This window comes from Ranitomeya imitator, chromosome 3 (genome assembly GCF_032444005.1).
Source record: "Ranitomeya imitator isolate aRanImi1 chromosome 3, aRanImi1.pri, whole genome shotgun sequence".
Lineage (NCBI taxonomy): Eukaryota > Metazoa > Chordata > Amphibia > Anura > Dendrobatidae > Ranitomeya > Ranitomeya imitator.
The window spans coordinates 780,817,868-780,839,314 of record NC_091284.1 but is presented as its reverse complement, the minus strand read 5'-3'; the positions used below and the strand labels follow the sequence as shown (position 1 = coordinate 780,839,314).

General features: G+C 42.3%; 1 protein-coding gene across 2 annotated transcripts in view; it reads right to left on the bottom strand.

The window, feature by feature from the left end:
- TNFRSF19 (TNF receptor superfamily member 19) overlaps window positions 1-21,447 on the bottom strand; it is a 95,536-nt gene that overhangs the window by 21,095 nt on the left and 52,994 nt on the right. For both annotated transcript variants that reach the window (XM_069759121.1, XM_069759122.1), the window contains exon 5: window positions 16,611-16,696. In XM_069759121.1, coding sequence (XP_069615222.1) covers window positions 16,611-16,696 — 86 coding nt within the window. The remainder of the gene's footprint in view (window positions 1-16,610; window positions 16,697-21,447) is intronic.

Sequence of the window (21,447 nt, the reverse complement as noted above, 5' to 3'; positions counted from 1 at the left end):
GGTCTTGTGGCTTTAGATTAGGATGTACTTGGTTTAAATACATCTTGCCTCAAATCAACGTAACAGAGCCGATAGGTGGAGGAGTACCTCTCTACCTGAAATTATCTTAGGAAAATTGTTAGAAAGTGATGTAAATTAGTGCAGTAGGATTGGTAATAAAGGTAGCTGTAGAGATATGATCGGCTCATCATTCTTTCTTTATATGTGCACATATATGTACCCGTTGCCCACATATTACGTCTATTGTGTATAGTTTACAAAACTCTTCCTTGAAAAGAAAAAGCTAAGTGGGCTTTTATTCATTGCAAAATCACTGAACACAGAAGGGAGGAACAGATGCTTCTAAATGGAAAGGAGTCTGGACTTGCTTGGCTCCATCAGTCTGATGACATTTCCATAGGGGCACACTGATTAGTCCTGCTGTGGACGTGACTTCATCTCCCAACCAGGCCAACAAGTGCAAGAAGTTTGCCTTCTCCTCATATATTCCTAGCCTATGCTGGTAGGCCAACTGGCTTGGGCAGGTACTGATGTTAAGAATGCATTCTCGGTGGAGGAGGAGTAATAGATGTAATATACATATATACAGTATAGTAACTGTTTAAGAATTTGTCTAGACTATTTAATTCCATTTCATATACCAGATAGGGGAATTCTACAGGATTGAGAGGTTCCTCTGTTCAGGATCCTGATTTAGTCAGAGTGGACAGGGGCATCTCTCTCAGGAGGACCAGTCCTTTCCGGCGTATACCGTAAGCCATTGACATTTGGGCATTGTGCAATTCTACACTTCTGCAATGGCACTGTAGGAATGTAAATGTATATAGAACGGTTTCACCATAGATACCAGCGGAGTGCTGGAGGTTCCAGCAGGCAAAAGCTTTGTAATTGGCTTATCAAGGGACCCTTCTAACGTCGCAGTTGTCCAAAGTTGAGAACCTCTATAAGGTAATCTAAAAAACTTATGAACAAAACCATATCATGGCTTTGTGAATCTGCAAGATGTGCAAAGTCATAATACAGCATCCATGGAAGGCAGCCAAATCAGAAATTCCTAGTCAAGGTTAACAGACATTAATTTACATCTACCTAAAGGTTGCACTAGAGCAGGGGTACCCAACCTGTAGCTCGGGAGCCACATGTGCCTCGCGGTCCCATGAATTGTGACTGACAGCTGTCTTCCAGCTTGGTGCATTAGCTCCAGGTGTCTAGCAAACAGGTAAGGAGAGCACATCTCAATATAGTGAATTTTGTGAGTAGCCCAGCACAGAAGAGCAGATCTGGATGCCTATATACTGGTCTTAGGGGTTTACATATAATTTAAGTATGGTACGCTGGAGACAGGATGATTCCACCTGTCAGGGAAGGTGCTTGAAGATGGATGTGACAGTGTGTCGGAAGTGCTTGATGGGAGAATACTGAATGTGGGTATTGTGGGAACCACTGGATATTGGTAAACTGTTTTGCGGTGATTTCTGTGGAAAACCTTTGGTTATTATTATACCCGTAATGGGGGTTTTGGTTGCCACTACTGTGAGGGGGGCGGTAGCTGGATGTGGCTTGCGACTCTCTCTCCAAGTTGAATGTGGCTCTCAAGGTCAGAAAGGTTGGAGACCACTGCACTAGAGTGACGGTTTTCTTTAAGACAAAGAGTGGGGATGGATCACCACAAGAAAAAAACTATCCATGAAGAGCTCCTTTAAAAGCCGTCACAGAGTGTGTACATGTCCAAGGTAATGGTTGAAGGTTCAATTCATTGCCTTTTGGCTAATGTCAAATGTAGCGTCTGTTTTGGCTTGGGCTGCTTGTAAAAGATGGGTACACCAATGTACACGAAAAGAAAGTTTCTGGGTATATACAGGGTGGCTCCTATAGCCATTTGTAAGTTGACCGAGACTGTCCAGATTGAATCCATGGCCAGGATATTGTAAAAGCATGAGGTACAGACGATCCCAGTTGTTGACCCTGGGGTGCTCGAACTTGACCGAGCACACGATTCTTGCAAGGCTAACATGAGGAATTTTAATAATTCCATCTGGATATCTGGAAAGTATACACGAGGCATGTATTTCATTTATTTTTTTATGCCACTGTCAGTTCACTGTCCATATTCCAAGGAATGGTTTCCTGACAAGATGTCCCTTCTGGGGTTAGAGCGATATTTGTGGCCATCAGGTTCTTCAGTCCCACGGAGCCCCAGGTTCTCCCAATGTGGAGGACCAGACTTAAACTATGGCTCTTGATGAATACTTGATTGGCAGTCCAGGTGGAAGCTGGGAGCAATAGACGCTCTCTATAAGCTTTGGCGACCGGAAAACACTGATCACTGCATGTTTTGGCCTTCTAGTCCAGAGGATTGTAAAAAGGTTCTTTGGTGACTCTTCTCCTTTAGGAGATGGCTTGAGATAGCCTGCATTCTTGCATACTTTTTCGTATGGCATGCTGAACTTTTTTTTGCGCTTCGGCAAAGAAAGTCAAGATCTTGGCCTTGTTATCGGAAAGAAAAATATGAACCACAGAAACTCAATGTATCTCAGTACCTAGCTCTGCTGTCACCCAAATCTGAAATATACTTGAAAGGATCACAGATGGATATAAAGTGGAGCACAAAGTACTTGTAGATTGTGTAAGATACAACAGAGGTCTGAGCAACCCTTTATTTTTCCCACTCTTAACTAGAAATGTGCTCCACATGGACTCGCCAGTTCTAGCCCTCCTACTTATGAGCGAGTTATGAATGCTTGGCACACACAATGTTTGGCTTGACATTACACTTATGCCTTTTGTAATTAGATAAATACACACAGCTGAACGGGTCACGGAGGCACAATGAGGCTCTTTAAAACATTCTCTCTTTCAACAAAGAATACAGCAATTGTTTTAGGCTCGGAGGGAAGATCAGACATCCAGTGTAATGTGACTCCTCAGACACAAGAGATAGTAGGAGGCATTCATGTAGAAAGTGGGTACAGGAGACACTTTCATGCACCTCTGATGTGTTGGGTGCACAATTGCTCAAGTGGCCGTGTGTGGTTTATTGAGGAACAAAGACATTTATTTCCACTGCTCAGCAACTTTGCGGGGAGGAATGCGGAGACAGACTAACCAGTGGTGGGCTCCACTTCATCTTCTTTAGATCCAGTGGTCTAGCAACAAGAAGCACAGCATGTTCCAGGCACAGGCAACCCTCCCCCCTCGTAAGGTATAATGGCCGAAGCCCTAAACTATAGGAAGTGTTTAGGATAAATTATTGCTGCTACAAGTGGGGAAAAAAAACTAAAAAAAAAAAAACTTTTAAAGAACAATTCAACTTTAAAAGCAAAAAAATAAAAAAGTGACCAGTAAAAATGTAAAACATTTGTAGGAACGTCATCTAGAATTAAAGGGGTTGTTTAGGTTTAAGAATATTAGAAAAAATACTCAGAATACTCTAAAATAATAAAATAAATAATACTCACCTTAGTATTCCCCTTTATTATGCTTTAAGCCATCATGGTCTGCAGCGCTCTACATCATAACTGTCCCCATTGGGGCTCACAAACTAAATTCCCTATCTGTATGTCTTGGGAGGAAACCGGAGAACATGGAAGAAATCCATCAAAATACGGGGAGAATATACAAACTCTTTGCACATGTTGTCCTTGGGTGGATTTTAACTTGAGACACCAGAGCTGCAAAACAACAGTGCTAACCACTGAGCCACTGCGCTGCCCAAAATCGAAGCATCCCCTTTGAATCCTACCTCCTGATCTATCCAAATGGGCATGTAATGGCTGCATCCAAACAGGGGCCGATGTGGTCACATGTCCAAACAGAAAGAGGATTTAAAAAGACCACCTTTGATTTTCCTGCTGAAACGCATATGACCACTGCAGCCAATCACTGGCCACTTTTGTAATGAGTCACATTCCTGCCTGAACTGAAATACAAAGATTGGTGGGAGATTGGTAAAGAGAGTATAGTTAATTTTATTATTGTAAAGCATTCTGAAGGGCTTTAAAAAAAAAATGAAAAAATTAATGGCGGGATAAGCCTTTTACAGACTAGTATTAAATCACTTTATGTTAAAAGTTTGAGGTACTTCATGAGTTTTAAAGATGTATTTTCACCAAATTTTTCAGCTGAACTTTTGTTAAGTCCAAGTGGGTGTTATTAGACTTATTAAACTTGTACAGGGAGAAAAAAAAGGCCCCCAGTGAAAACTATACGACCACTTTACAAAAGTTAACACTGCCAAAAGAAACGATTGGAAATTTCTATCTCCTAGTGACCCCATACAAGTGGCCATCAGTACCAGCCACGGGGCAACCAGCAACGTTTTATCTTCTGAAAAGATCGGTGATTTGATGCAGAAACGTTGTATCACAAGAGAATGCCTCTACGGAGATTGAGAGTATCACAATGTGTCTGGGAAGATTGGGAAACATGGTGAGTGTCATCAAGAACTAAAGGGTCAACTCCCGGGGTCCGACTGACCAACCAACAATAATATTTGTATGCAATGTCAATGATTATAATGCAAACTGAGAGGGGAGAACATGGTTTTGGTGCTTGAGTAGGTTCCCAATCCATTCCAATACAAAGAACAGGGCCCTCAATTATCACTTACGAATTAGATCAAGGGGTTGTCCAGGACAATTTTTTTTACTATGGGCATGCTCAGAGTAGTCCCTGACTGCTCCTGCCAGTAATTCAGCTGCTCCACGTCAATAGAACAGCAATTCTTCTGGGCTGCTCTGTCGACGGGGTGTCACTGCCTACATCAGGCTGATAGTTTGGCTACCCACAGTTAGGCACGGGGTGTCATCTGTCAATCAGCATAACATTGGCAGTCATGCGTCACGACCCGTCGATAGAGCAGCTCTGTCGATGTGACGTCAGCGGAAGCCACTGAATCGCCGGCAGGAGCGGTCTGTGACAGACCGGTATTGAGCAACTAAAAAAAATTGAATAGTCCCAGATAGCCTCATTAATTGTTGCACAGTACAAGAATTTCATCAAACATTGGATTGCATATGCATTGGCGATTTGTCCGTTATGGAGCTTTCATACTGCATTTTGGCACTTGTTGTTTAGTTTAGTTGTTGTTGTTGTTTAGTCCCGTTGGGGCCTATGTCCAAACCCCCTGCAAAATGGGATTCGAGTGGGACCATAGACTATAATGGTGCCTACAGAGTGAACGAGCGCTCTGTTGTGTCTCATTTTTGGGCATGTACACCTACAGGAGGTGGACACGCAGACATAGAAGACTGCGATGGGGCGTCCATTTCCATTAGACGTAAATGCCCGAAAATCATGCACAAGAGAGCACAAGTTCGCTCTGTCAACACCATTATAGTCAATGGCCCAGTCGGCGCATAAGCAGAAGGTTTGGACTTAAGCTCCGACGAGATCAGCCAACGGGTGCCAAAACACAAAGTGAAAGTTAGCAAATTTGAGATTTAGGGTACTAAGGCTGACATTTTTCGAATGTATCTGCAACCCGCTTTTTTATTAAGATCACATGAAATGACCAAAACATCACATTTTATATCCCTGGATTGTGTAGAAAAGTGAACGTGCGCATGTTCTGTCTAGAATATAGAGGGGGGGACACAATAATCCCCAAACAGACACCGCTTCCGCCCAAAGCCTTTGAGCTTCTGTGCCTTTCCTATCTGTCAATGTGGCAAAAACAAAGGACATCTGGATGGAGGTGAACACTTTATATTATATCATATTGGTATCTGCAAAATCCCAGCATAGGGACTATTCAGGGACTGAATGCTTACAAGCTAAATACAGTATATATATATTTATATATACACCTGTGCTTTGCGAGAGATGGAAATACCAGACTTTTTATCAAATTACAGAAGGTAAACTTTGCAAAGACTTCAGATGAAAAAAGAAGAAAAAAAGAACCAGTGTTACTGCCTATTCTTTTTATTGAAAAAACAATCTAATTCGATATTTTCTGTACTTATGTGGTGTATAAAGGGTCGGCACTGATTTTTTTAAAGTTTTGCTAAAAGTTTTGCACTGATTTTTTTTTTAGAAGTTTTGCACTGATTTTTTTATGTTTTGCCAAAAGTTTTGCACTGATTTTTTTAATGTTTTGCCAAAAGATTTGCACTGATTTTTGAAAAGTTTTGCACTGATGTTTTTTAAAGTTTTGCCAAAAGTTTTGCACTAATTTTGTAAAAGTTTTGCTTACGTTTAGAAAGCAGAACAAAAATTCCAGCTGTAACTGGGACTGTCTGCACAGCACAAATTATATTTTCATGTAAACGATAGGTGGATAAGAAAGGCAGCAGACTCTGAAATTGATGGCTTACATGCAGAACATTCTTCTAACCAAGAACTTTGATCAAACCGTGATATGTAAAAAACCTAAACACACACACATCAGTCCCCCCATCTGGACGGTGTTTTCAGCAGCCCCCGCTGTCACAAATGATTTAGGGACTTGGATGGTAACTAAAGAACTGCTGGGTGTGTGTTCAGGATGATTAATAATTTTCTAACTAAAAAGAGCAGAGTCGGATTCTGCTAGACAATAGCTCATCAGTACTAATAATAAAACACAGACACAACCATCACACCCAGAGAAAAACAACAAATAATCCAGGCCCCTATGGGCGTTGGAACAACAGGAATGCTGGGTCGATGTTTGAATAACTAGAAAATAAAGTCTTCTACAACAGAAAAATTTGCTCAAAAATCCCTTTAAATAAGAGCAAAACTCTTCAAATCTGCTTGTAATAAGCATTTGATTCATTTCAAAGATCATGCAAAAAAAAAGTGTTGAAAAACACATCAAAAAGTTTTTATGCAGTTTTTCGATATGGATTTAATTATACGGAAAAATCCAAGTCAAAAGACTCCATATGAACAATCCTTTGGGGTATGTTCAGGTTTTTTTTACATGAAATTAAGAGCATATTCCATTACCAAAAATGACATGAAAAAAAACGTTTTACATTCTCTTTGATTTCGGAGAGGAAGCCTAAGGTATGTTCGCATAGAGTTCGTTTTCGTACGTTGATTTTGAAGCAGATTTGCTTTAAAATACACATTAAAAAACATACTCTTTAAGGCCGGTTTCACACGTCAGTGGCTCCGGTACGTGAGGTGACAGTTTCCTCACGTACCGGAGACACTGACTCACGTAGACACATTAAAATCAATGTGTCTCTGCACATGTCAGCGTGTTTTCATGGACCGTGTGTCCGTTTGGAAAACACGGAGACATGTCAGTGTTCGTGGGAGTGCACGGATCACACGGACCCGTTAAAGTCAATGGGTCCGTGTAAAACAAGTACCGTACACGGATGCTGTCCGTGTGCAGTCCGTGTGCCGTGCAGGAGACAGCGCTACTGTAAGCGCTGTCCCCCCAGCGTGGTGCTGAAGCCCCATTCATTTCTTCTCTCCAGCAGCGTTCGCTGGAGCGGAGGAATGAAAAATCATTGTTTTTTTTTTATTTTGTGTTTAAAATAAAGTTCCTGGTAATCTCCCCCCTCCCTCCCCCTGTGCGCCCACCCGCTGGCATTAAAATACTTTCCCAGCTCCCCCAATGACTCCTCTCAGCGTCGCAGCTCTTCCTGTATGAGCGGTCACGTGGTGCCGCTTATTACAGTGATGAATATGCGGCACCACCTCCCATAGGGGTGGAGCCGCATATTCATCACTGTAATGTGCGGCACCACGTGACCGCTCGTACAGGAAGAGCTGCGACACTGAGAGGAGGGAAGAGCCGAGGGAGCCGGGTAAGTATTTTAATGCCAGCGGTGGGCGCACAGGGGGAGGGAGGGGGGAGATTACCGAGAACTTTACTTTAAACCCCAAAAAAAACAAAACAATTATTTTTCATTCCTTCTCTCCAGCGAACACTGCTGGGAAAAAGGAATGAATTCTGGATTCAGCACCCAAAGCAGGGGACAGCGCTTAACTCTAGCGCTGTCTCCTGCACGGTGCGTATGGTACCCAGTCAGCACATGGACGGCACACGGCTGCCGCACGTGTGCCACACTAATGTGCCACGTGAGCACACGGACACGGATAACTCCGGGGGATCAGCTTCAAAATCCCCATTTAAAAAAAGATAGTAAGAACATACAGGTCCTTCTCAAAAAATTAGCATATAGTGTTAAATTTCATTATTTACCATAATGTAATGATTACAATTAAACTTTCATATATTATAGATTCATTATCCACCAACTGAAATTTGTCAGGTCTTTTATTGTTTTAATACTGATGATTTTGGCATACAACTCCTGATAACCCAAAAAACCTGTCTCAATAAATTAGCATATCAAGAAAAGGTTCTCTAAACGACCTATTACCCTAATCTTCTGAATCAACTAATTAACTCTAAACACATGCAAAAGATACCTGAGGCTTTTATAAACTCCCTGCCTGGTTCATTACTCAAAACCCCCATCATGGGTAAGACTAGTGACCTGACATATGTCAAGAAGGCCATCATTGACACCCTCAAGCAAGAGGGTAAGACCCAGAAAGAAATTTCTCAACAAATAGGCTGTTCCCAGAGTGCTGTATCAAGGCACCTCAATGGTAAGTCTGTTGGAAGGAAACAATGTGGCAGAAAACGCTGTACAACGAGAAGAGGAGACCGGACCCTGAGGAAGATTGTGGAGAAGGACCGATTCCAGACCTTGGGGAACCTGAGGAAGCAGTGGACTGAGTCTGGTGTGGAAACATCCAGAGCCACCGTGCACAGGCGTGTGCAGGAAATGGGCTACAGGTGCCGCATTCCCCAGGTAAAGCCACTTTTGAACCATAAACAGCGGCAGAGGCGCCTGACCTGGGCTACAGAGAAGCAGCACTGGACTGTTGCTAAGTGGTCCCAAGTACTTTTTTCTGATGAAAGCAAATTTTGCATGTCATTCGGAAATCAAGGTGCCAGAGTCTGGAGGAAGACTGGGGAGAAGGAAATGCCAAAATGCTTGAAGTCCAGTGTCAAGTACCCACAGTCAGTGATGGTGTGGGGTGCCATGTCAGCTGCTGGTGTTGGTCCACTGTGTTTCATCAAGGGCAGGGTCAATGCAGCTAGCTATCAGGAGATTTTGGAGCACTTCATGCTTCCATCGGCTGAAATGCTTTATGGAGATGAAGATTTCATTTTTCAGCACGACCTGGCACCTGCTCACAGTGCCAAAACCACTGGTAAATGGTTTACTGACCATGGTATTACTGTGCTCAATTGGCCTGCCAACTCTCCTGACCTGAACCCCATAGAGAATCTGTGGGATATTGTGAAGAGAAAGTTGAGAGACGCAAGACCCAACACTCTGGATGAGCTTAAGGCCGCTATTGAAGCATCCTGGGCCTCCATAACATCTCAGCAGTGTCACAGGCTGATTGCCTCCATGCCACGCCGCATTGAAGCAGTCATTTCTGCCAAAGGATTCCCGACCAAGTATTGAGTGCATAACTGAACATTATTATTTGTTGGTTTTTTTGTTTGTTATTAAAAAACACTTTTATTTTGATTGGATGGGTGAAATATGCTAATTTTTTGAGACAGGTTTTTTGGGTTATCAGGAGTTGTATGCCAAAATCATCAGTATTAAAACAATAAAAGACCTGACAAATTTCAGTTGGTGGATAATGAATCTATAATATATGAAAGTTTAATTGTAATCATTACATTATGGTAAATAATGAAATTTAACACTATATGCTAATTTTTTGAGCAGGACCTGTACCCTTAGGGTATTGTCCACACAAAGTATTTTTGAGCAGAAACTGAGTGGAAACTTTCCAAATCCTCCTCAAAGACTGAAAATTTCTCAAAAACTTTTGAGTTTTTGCTCAGTTTCTGCTCCAAAAACTCAGCGAAAATAAATAAATGTGAACATACCCTTAGGTTTTCGTCACACAACCTTTTTTGTTATACTTATTTCCATAGGAAAACAGGCCTTTTGTGCACATGATAGTGTTCATCTTTCCCATGTGTTTTCGTCTATGTGGAAAAAGAAGCAACATCAAATATTTTGAGGTGTTTCTGCTTACAAAAAATTCTTCAAATCTGACTTCTAAATCAAAAAAAGAATTAAAAAAAAATCTAAAAAAAATGTTGGGTGAATAAAAAAAATAAATTTTGGATTTAAATGAAGTGATACATTATATGGGGGCCCAAGAGGTAAGGGGGCCCATTTCCACCTCCAAAGCAGGTGATATTTTTGATGAGGAGCTATAGGACTGTAAAGAGCCCATACACTGTTCTTTCACAGGGGCCCTTTTTGGTCTGTATCTGTCAGTACCCCAACAGCCTGTAGATCCAGTGAGTGGATCTCCTCCCCGATTCCATCCTCTTCTGCCCCAGTGCTGAAAAAGTGCAAAAACCGTAGAGATAACTGGTATCATCGTAGACTCATAGAAGGTTAGAGTTGAAAGGGACCTCCTGGGTCATCGTGTCCAACCCCTGTTCAATGCAGGATTCACTAAACCATCTCAGACAGACGACTGTCCAGCCTCTGTTTGAAGACTTCCATTGAAGGAGAACTCACCACCTCTCGTGGCAGCCTGTCCCACTCATTGATCACCCTCACAGTGCTTAGACAATGGATCTATGAGCAGCAGTGGGACTAACACAGTGGTATTGTTGTAGGACATAAAGTGGGTTAGGTCTTTTTACGTCAGTAAGATTATGATGTTTAAGAGATATCAGCAGAAAATGGCGAACCTCTAGGCCTGTGCTTAAATATCACAGACAGACGTTTTATCAGATAGACCAATTTTATTCAGAAAGTAGCGGTGATATATGAGATAGGTACGGTAGGTACATTAGGTCGGTGGTATTTCAGTGATGATATTGGTGTGATCCGTACGGCGGCAGGCAGTGATGGAAATTGTTGCGAAAGAGTAAAACGATCTATTCCTTTACCCGATGTAAGCCATGAATGTGTGTTATAAATCGGGGATTTCTCAGCCTTCGCTGTAAATGACTCTTATCTCCCTTTGCTGGTAAGTGGAGCGGTCTGCGCCCTGTGCAAATATATAATGTGTGCAAAGCTCTGTATATACTAAATACTTGAAAAACTAACTCAGGCCGCTCCGAGCACTAAAACCTTAAAAGCAAATGTCTTTGCAATGCATAAAATATCGTGTGAAGAAACTACAGCTAAAGCAGATCTGCCCACAATAGAAACTGGACAAATGAGATCTTAGGCCTGAAAACACGTCAGAATCACTGCATGATCCTTTGTGAAAGATCCTTTGTGAAAGATCCTTTGTGAAAGATGCCTTGCCTGATATTAAAAGTTGGACTCGTAAAATGTTCATTTTAATTCCAAAATTATATAGGTGTTCTTAAAACATAAAACATAAGTAGACCAGCCTCATCAGGACTAAAGGATCTATTTAATTATTTATGCAGTTTATATTGTGAATTCTGGTAACGGACCCACTTTAAACAAGAATGTGCATTGTTGAGTAGTATGCTCAAATTTATAGTAGATGTACGTCCTGTGTCTGTGATGCCCACCCTATGCCCAGGCCAGGGGTTCCTCGGGTGGGATTTATAAGTATCAGATATTTATTGCCTGTGTATAGCATATGGATTTCTGTGATATGAAACAAAGGTGTGGACTGGGTTGCTCCTACAACTAGTCCAGCCACAGTAACTTGTCCAGCCTACAGTAAGTAGTCCAACCTACAGTAATTAGTCCAGCCTACAGTAACTAGTCTAGCCTACAGTAACTAGTCCAGCCTACAGTAACTAGTACAGACTACAGTAATTAGTCCAGACTACAGTAATTAGTCCAGCCTACAGTAACTAGTCTAGCCTACAGTAACTAGTCTAGCCTACAGTAACTAGTCCAGCCTACAGTAATTAGTCCAGACTACAGTAATTAGTCCAGCCTACAGTAACTTGTCTAGCCTACAGTAACTAGTCCAGCCTACAGTAATTAGTCCAGACTACAGTAATTAGTCCAGCCTACAGTAACTAGTCTAGCCTACAGTAACTAGTCCAGCCTACAGTAATTAGTCCAGACTACAGTAATTAGTCCAGCCTACAGTAACTAGTCTAGCCTACAGTAACTAGTCAAGCCTACAGTAACTAGTCCAGACTACAGTAATTAGTCCAGCCTACAGTAACTAGTCTAACCTACAGTAACTAGTCTAGCCTACAGTAACTAGTCCAGACTACAGTAACTAGTCCAGACTACAGTAATTAGTACAGCCTACAGTAACTAGTCTAACCTACAGTAACTAGTCCAGCCTACAGTAACTAGTCCAGACTACAGTAATTAGTCCAGCCTACAGTAACTAGTCTAACCTACAGTAACTAGTCTAGCCTACAGTAACTAGTCCAGACTACAGTAACTAGTCCAGCCTACAGTAATTATTCCAGCCTACAGTAACTAGTCCAGCCTACAGTAATTAGTCCAGCCTACAGTAAGGCTATATTCACACTTTGCGGATTTTGCTGCGGATCCGCAGCGGATTTGACCGCTGCGGATCCGCAGCAGTTTCCCATGAGTTTACATTTCAATGTAAACCTATGGGAAACAAAAAACGCTGTGCACATGCTGCAGAAAAATCCGCGCGGAAACGCTGCGGATTACATTCCGCAGCATGTCACTTCTTTTCTGCGGATTTTCACCTGCTCCAATAGAAAACTGCAGATGAAAATCCGCAGAAGAAAACGCAGTAAAAACCGCGATAAATCCGCAGTAAAAACCGCGATGGGTTTTCACTGCGGATTTTGCAATTCTGCTGCGGAAAAATCCGCAGTGGAATCTGCAGAGTGTGAACATAGCCTAACTAGTCTAACCTACAGTAACTAGTCTAGCCTACAGTAACTAGTCCAGACTACAGTAACTAGTCCAGCCTACAGTAACTAGTCCAGCCTACAGTAATTATTCCAGTATTGATTAATAAGCTAATAACCACATCAAGTTGTATCTAAATTGTGACTACCTGACCCGATACATAACCTCGAACAATCCCATACACAGAACATCCGTCCCCTTCAGCCGAGCGTTGCAATGTTCTCTCTTGAGAAAGCCGCCAGCATACATCTCTATGACCTATCTCTGGGAGAACAATACGATCGGCAGTCGGAAATCAGACAAGCCTGGTTGACATTGCCCCCGACCAACGTTAGTAAAAAAAAAAAAAAAGTAAACAAAAAGCCCACAAAAAGTTTTCTAAAAAAAAAAAACATTAAATTTTAATTTGAATACAAAAACTATTCAAAGTTCAAATGTTAGCTTTACTCATGATTCTTTCACCTAAAAATGGTTTTATAAGAGAAGGCAGGCATCGAGTGTATAAGTTTACAGCTTCTTCTACGAGGAGGTCTCCACCATCCCTTCTTAGACAAAAAAAAAAATAAAAAGTACCGTAAATGTTTAAACCGGTTTCTGTTTTCAAATATCTGGAAAAACCCCCGGCAGTGAATAGAAGGAGCACGGGAGAGTTATTGCCAGCTGGGTAATAATCAACTGCTACTACTTCTTAGAATTTCTGATCAAAGTCTTAATAAACTCGCTACACTCTATAAGCCTTTAGCACAGGAAGTTCATGCCCCTTACAAGTGTTCACAGGCAAACAAAACACTTGCCAAAGTATCTCAGGGTTACAAAAGACTTGGTTAATTTATGGGGGCCCCACAGGCATTAACACTTTCATTTGCCACCAAAGCACTTGAAGAGAAGCTTACAAATATTTGCCTCTCCCTTATAGACTACTTGGGTTTTCAGGCTGAAATCTAATCTGTGTGTGCTGTCCTGTAATAGACACACATCTGCTGGAGACAAGTTACTTTCAATGCCCCCATCGGAGGTTTCTTGAAAAAATATTTCACAACTAAGATCTAAGCTGCCGACTATAGGGGAGAGACAATTTATCAACTCCGTTGCTGCGCCTGAATCAACAATGGCTCTTGAAAGAGTCAACACAAAAAAAAAAACGGGACAAGATGTTTTAATATGCTGCAGGGTTACTCTGAGAGTAGTTCATTAAAGAAAAAAAAAAGTTTCGATATGTCGGGACATTATTGAAAATGACGCAGTTGCAGGTTTTGTCTGACGCGCTTGCACAATATTTTTGGCGCGAGATTGAAAAGGTAAATTCAAAAAAAAAAAAGCAAAATAAAGAATCGGAAAAATAACTTTCATGGCCAAATGAAATAATTACAAAATTAATATGCTTCCTAAAAAAAAACATAATCTGTGTCAAATCTATGTATATTGGTTTCAAAATAATTTCCCTAGAGACCACCTGTATTTTATCCCAGGCAGCACTGCTTTAAAATCGTCCTAACATCTACTGCATACGTGACAAACTCTGGCCTGCGGGTCAAATTTGGCCCTTGGGTTGATTATATTTAGCCCGCGTCACCATATGGAGGACTATGTGATGCGATTATTCTGAATGGAGGACTATGTGGGGACCATCATACTGTATGGAGAACTATGTGGGGCTATTATTCTAAACAGAGGACTAAGTGGGGCCATTATTCTGAATGGAGGACTATTTCGGGCCCATTATACTATATGGAGGACTATGTGGGCCATTATTCTGAATAGAGGACTAAGTGGGGCCATTATTCTGAATGGAGGACTATTTCGGGCCCATTATACTATATGGAGGACTATGTGGGCCATTATTCTGAATAGAGGACTAAGTGGGGCCATTATTCTGAATGGCGGACTATTTTGGGCCCATTATTCTATATGGAGGACTATATGGGGCCATTATTCTGAATAGAGGACTATGTGGAGCCATTATTCTGAATGGAGGACTATTTGGGGCTCATTATACTGTATGGATCACTATATGGGACTCATTATACTGTATGGAGCACTATGTGGGGCCCATTATATTGTATGGAGCAGTAGGTGGGGCTCATTATACTGTAAGGAGGACTATGTGGGGCCCATTATAGTGTCTGCAGGGCTGTATATGGATCACAGTTGGGGCACCATACTGTGTTGGGTCACCATACAGGGGAGTTGAGGGGGGGTATAACAGGGTCTTCATACTATGCCTGTGAAAGGTACTGTGGAGTTATTCACTCTGGGGGTATCATACTGTCTTAGGGGCACTTTTGTTGGCATCAACTTTATGGGAGCAATAAAAGGACAATCTAGAGGCTTCAATAGGAAGAAAACTACTTTATAAGGGCTTCAAAGTTGTGAGATATGTTCTGTAACCCCACCAAATATTAAAGTTTTTTTTGGAGGGTGGCAGAGTCACCTTAGAACTTCTGCTATAGGACACCGGGATTTCTTTGTGCGCCTCTCACCGCGAGGAGATACCAAATGCTTTGGTCATATAGTCGGTGTCTGAAGATTTATTAATAAAAATGTACTTTGTGGGACAACCCCTTTAAGTTTGTCTCCATATAGATGATAAGGAAAAACTTCCACAATTGTACACATTGTTTTTAATAAATATCAAGGTAATGTAATAATGTTATGCATATGAACAGTTGGCCCCCAGAGTCAATGTTACTGGTGGACCTTTGTCTCCCCAGTCCGGCGCTGCATACAGCTATGGGAACAGTATCACATGCTCTTGTGATGTCTTAATGCAGGTGCTGGGCCTCTCTGACCTTTCCCGTAACCTGCGCACTGCAGTACTTTGCTCTGCCCTCAACAGGGCAGAGAAGTGCGCCTGCGCAGGAGCACGATTCCGCCGGGGACCCTGTGTGGATGACATAGGGACGCGTCATCTACATGAACCAAGCAGGAGGACGGGGATCGTAAGAAGATGGGAGGCGCCGGACCAAGACTAGTGACACCCATCGGACCGCCCCCAGGTGAGTATAATAAAAGTTATTTTTCTTCTCTTACAGGTTGGGTTGGGGGCAGATGTACAGTATTCTATAATGCTGTATATCAGCCCTGAAAGGTGATGGCCGTAACTCGTATCGGCCAAACCTGGTGACAGGTTCCCTTGAAGTTGATTTATTTTTTTTTTATCAATTCCTGCAGGTGATTTTTATTCCAGGGGGAAAAAAAACTCGGTCTACATTGGCATGACCGCTGAGCCTAGTGATTGGCTGCAGTGGTCATGTGCTGTAGTCACAAAGTCATTGCTGATGCCATGTCAACAAGGACTGGGACAGTGGAGGTAAGGTAGCAGTCTGTAAGTAAAACTCAAGGACAAAAATGCGACAAAGTTCTTTAATCCAATCAATAAAGGTACAACAGAGATGTGTTCTCTTCATGAATGACCCGCAAAATTGGACGCCAAATTTCTGCATGAAAACGGACATCACAGTTTACTAATTTCATACGATATTTACATATTTCCGAACAATCACATACACCCCTTTTCTGACATTGACGAGAAGCTATAGAATCAGAAAAGCTTCTATATATATTCTTAACCCAACATGTAAAGGTCACAACATGAGATGTTCCAAATCTCACTACTCCAAAGATTTGGTTACATACTGTGTAGAAATATGTGTCCAGAGCGCTCAGAAATCCCTCTGACCACGTCCAACCAGTGTGGATTCCCCACAGTGACAGGGTAATGACTATGAAATGGTAACATCCGGTTGTCAGGTAATTTATCCATTTCCGGGAGGAATAACAAAGGAACAGATTGCAATAATCCAAGAATTAATAACATGTACTCACACTGAGGCTCATATGTTGGCGGGGGATCACCACAGGGAACACATTCCATGTCTTGAAATCCACCGAGCTTTGTCTTCCTATAAAACCTGTAACATATAATGCCGATCTTTATTAAATGTCATTTCCTCCAGATTAGGTTTCCTAAAATGTAATTATTTCTTACATTTTTTGCATATATTTTACGTATAATTTTACACCAGATTTTGCAATTCAAAATGCACTCATTTTTTTTAATTTCTCTTAGACCTGATGGGTCTGGTGCATTTACCCTGAAAATCCATGTCAGAGTGGCTGCACAATCCCTTATGAATGTTTATACTCGGACTTACCCACTTAGCCTGATTAACATTGATCTGAGCAAGAAAAATGAAAATTGCATCTACAGAATGGGAGGAATAGAACTAAAGCTACTTTCACATTTCCGTTTTTTTAGATCTGTCACAATGCGTCGTTCTGTGGAAAAAACGCATCCTGCAAAGTTGCCCGCAGGATGTCTTTTTTTTTTTTTTACAGAGACTTGTATTACTGACGCATCGCGACGTATGGACACACGTTCCATACGTCGTGCACTGGATTCGTCGGTAGTTGGCGGGCCGTCGAATCGAAAAAACGTTCAAGGGAACGTTTTTTCGTACGCCGTGTCCTGCATTTTTTTACTGCGCATGCCGGGCCGGAACACCACCCCCTCCTCACTGGGACTTTACAATGGGCAGCGGATACGTTGAAACACTGCGTCCGCTGCTCACGTCACTCACAAATTCACAAACTTCCATCAGTACGTCGTGCCGACGCTTGGCGACGGCCGAGTACCGACGGAAATGTGAAAGAAGCCTAAGCAGCAGCACGTGTGAAAAAGACTTGGGTATAGTAATAGATCACAGACTGCACGTGAGTCAACAGTGTGATGCAGCAGCAAAAAAGGCAAACATAGTTCTAGGATGTATTAAGAGAAGAATAGAGTCTAGATCACGTGAAGCAATTACCCACCTCTACTCCTCCTTGGTCAGCCTTCATCTGGAATACTATGTCCAGTTCTGGGCACATTTTAAAAAGACACTGAAAAACTGGAGCAAGTTCAGAGAAGAGCTACTAGGATGGTGAGCAGAATGCAAACTATGTCCTACGAGGAACGGTTTAACGATCTGGGAATGTTTAGCTTGCAAAAAGAAGGCTAAGAGGAGTCTTAATAGCTGTCTACAACTATTTGAAGGGCTGTCACAGTGTAGAGGGATCACCATTATTCTCATTTGCACATGGAAATACGAGAAGAAATGGAATGAAACTGAAAGGGGAAGATACAGATTAGATACTAGAAAAAACTCTTTGACAGTGAGGGAGATCAATGAGTAGAACAGGCTGCCACAAGAAGTGGTGAGTTCTCCTTCAATGGAAGTCTTCAAAGAGAGGCTGGACAGACATCCTGCTTTGAATCCTGCATTGAGCAGGGGGTTGGACACGATGACCTTGGAGGTCTCTTCCAACTCTACCATTCTATGAGTTTATGCAAATTAGACTAGAAGTGCACTGGGAAGGACAGAGCACTTCCACTACCTCGGATCAATTACAGCCTAGCTCCGTTCTCCACTACGTAGTTGACTACTGCCGGGAGCTGGCAGAAGAGGCACTGAAACTGCTCCGTCCTGCGCAGAACATTTCCACCCTCATTGACCTGTCCCTTCTAAAGATGACTTCTTTGCAAAAGAGAAGAGTTTTCTTTTGTTTCTTAATCACAGCCATTTAACTTACACATAAAAATAATCGGATGAATACGATTTGCAGAGTAATATTTCAGATGTCCAATTTTATGATTTTCTTTTGCCGTTAAAGTAGGTCCAGTTGACAACTACCCCATAGACAAGCAGTAACAAGGGATGACTGAGCGGGCGCTCCTCTGCTCATCCGGTGATGCTGCTGTGTCCAAAAGTGCAGCAAAGAGGACGGGGATCAGTTCCCAAAATTTGAGGGTGAAGTGTGGAAAGGCTTCCAATGTCTTGTAATTCATTTTCGCTTTATATGATAGTTTGTTCGCCCTAAGACTATTGCATCAATGTTATATTTGGAGAGGTCCTCAAGACAAGAAGATAAAGATGTTCTCGGTTACCCTTGTATCGCGCGGCAGAAGTGAGATGATCCTGTAGCGTGAGATTACTGTGCAGCATATAACAACAATTGCTGCATTCCTGACAACATGGCCGCTCGGAGTTACTTTAGTCAGGCATGGTCATTGCAGGTTTGGAATCACAACAGAGAAGTCTGTGGATTTAGCCAAGCGGAGTGGAACAAATACTTTAGAAACGTACAGGCGCAATCATAACCAGAAAAGCCCACAAAGAGCTGAAAAATGATCCAGTGTAGTGAGAGCAAGTTACAAGCGTGCCGGAAAATAAATGTGATTTCATAGTATGGCCAAAGGAATGTGAACCGAGGCTGGCTATGACTGCATTTACAGCAAGTCCTTAAAGGGGTTGTCTACTACCTGGATTACTCATTTTTTTACATGAAGTAGCCTCCCTTGTAAAATAAAAACACAATATACTCAGCTCCTGGCGCTGCTCCAGCGATGTCGGCTGCAGGGCTCACGTGACATTATTGTGCTATGTGAGTACTGCAGTCAATCAGCGGCCGCCATTAGGCTGCTGTGCTCTCACTTCTCATGTTTGTCCGAATATCAGACAAGGGGAAGTAGTAAGAGCAGAGTAGCCCAATGGAAGCCGCTGAGTGACTATAGGCCTCACGTAGCATAATAATGTAACAAGAGCCATGGGAGACACCTTTAACATTCATTTGTTAAAGTGGAGCACATGTTGAAACTAATATTAGGCTGATATGTCCTGTTCTGTAGATCACTCCTCAGCGATTTAACTATCACACAAGTTTACAAAGGTAAGATCTCTATAAACATAATACAGGATCCACCATTCCCAATAAGTGATGTAACAGCTCACTTCCTCCCACCTCTCTGCACAATGACCTCTGCACAGATCACAGAGTATGCCTAGAGAACTCTCCTATAAAAGTCAATGAACATCTCCTGACTAATGTTTCCTATAGTCCACGTTGCTGCTGTAAAGTCCGTGAGTATGGACCGTGATGTACGGAATGTCCGAGGGCCTCCCGGCACAAACTCAACACCTTCATATGTGCCTGTGGGCTGTCAAGATCAAGTCAGGAGACCCCCGGTCAGTCCAGGCATCGTGTGTTTCACTGATATCTGAATGAGGCCTAAATATTATAAATAGTGATGAGCGAATATACTCGTTACTCGAGATTTCTTGAGCATGCTCGGGGGTCCTCCGAGTATTTTTTAGTGCTCGGAGATTTAGTTTTTCTTGCCGCAGCTGAATAATTTACATCTGTTAGCCAGCTTGATTACATGTGGGGGTTCCCTAGCAACCAGGCAACCCCCACATGTACTTATGCTGGCTAACAGATGTAAATCATTCAGCTGCGGCAAGAAAAATTAAATCTCCGAGCACTAAAAAATACTCGGAGGTCACCCGAGCGTGCTCGAGAAATCTCGAGTAACGAGTATATTCGGGTAGGATATTCACGTACAGAAAATAACTCGTCCTGTACGTCCCCGGTGGCAGTACAGGCTCCATAGTAAGAGAGAGGCCTACGCACGACACAAAGGCAGATTGGATTAAGGATTCAGGACGAGTTCCTCGCTTTAATTGAGAGTTCCCGTTTTTTAATTCATTAGAAAAATATTTCGCTCCTCTTCAATCTTAAGAGGGTGATGTAGCCCCAATCCAATGCAGTGCATTTACTACAGACAGACCTCTACAGAGGGCCATTGAAATGCAGAGGGGCTAATCAGCTGCCACTGAGCCCACCTAAGCTCTATTTAATTGAACTTCGCTTGTCAAAATAAAGTGTTATATCCAGGAAAGGATGATCGCCCAGTGCCCCCTCTACAGAAAAATATCGGGAAGAGATCGGAGAAAACTCAGGTGCCGAACAGATAAGTGTCGCCGGCAGGCTGTATCGGGCACATTTTCATGGAGAAAATACCAGATTCTAAGACTATAAGACGTCTAGCAAGAAAAACTTCTGGCTAAAAAAATGTATGTATGTATTATAGTCCACAAACAGCTTCATATGATGGAGGAGTGTGCCGACACAGCGTCTCTCCTGATCGCTGAGGGAACTGTGCAGCGGTGCAGTTTTCTCTCTCCTGCCCTACAATGATCAGTCTGATCGGTGCAGGGCAAGACAGAAAGCTAGCAGGACCCAAACATCACCAAAATTGCACGTCCTGACTACCTGAAGGACAATTTAGGTTTTGTGATCAGTCACATGACTGGAATGAATTTCAAACTGTGAGTACTGACGATGTAGCTGAGCTAAATGTGTTGTAGCTGAGCTGAGAGTGCTGGAGTGTGCTGACCTGTGTCTGTGCATTTGTGATGTAGCCGAGCTAAGTGTTTTAGCTGAGAGTGTTGTTGTTGAACTGTTTGTATTTTGATGACACAGCTGTGCGAGGGTGTGTTGTATCTGAGCTGTATGCGTTGATGTAGCTGAGCTGCATGTGTTGCTTTAGCTGAGCTGTGTGTGCATGCAACAGAGTTTTATTGTGTTAAGCAAAGATGTGTGTGTTCTGATGTAGCAGAATTAAGAGCACACTGTGCTGATGTAATATAGCAGAGCTATGTGTGCCTGTGTAACAGAACTGTGTGTGTTTATGTAGCAGAGCTGTGTGCATGTACTGTACATGCAGCAGGGTTGTGTATATGTGTGCGCTGTACATAATGTTCGTAATGTAAAGCTATATGTTGCAGATGAACACTAACAATAGATCTTTTACCTCCCTATTCTACCATAGTGCACTACAATT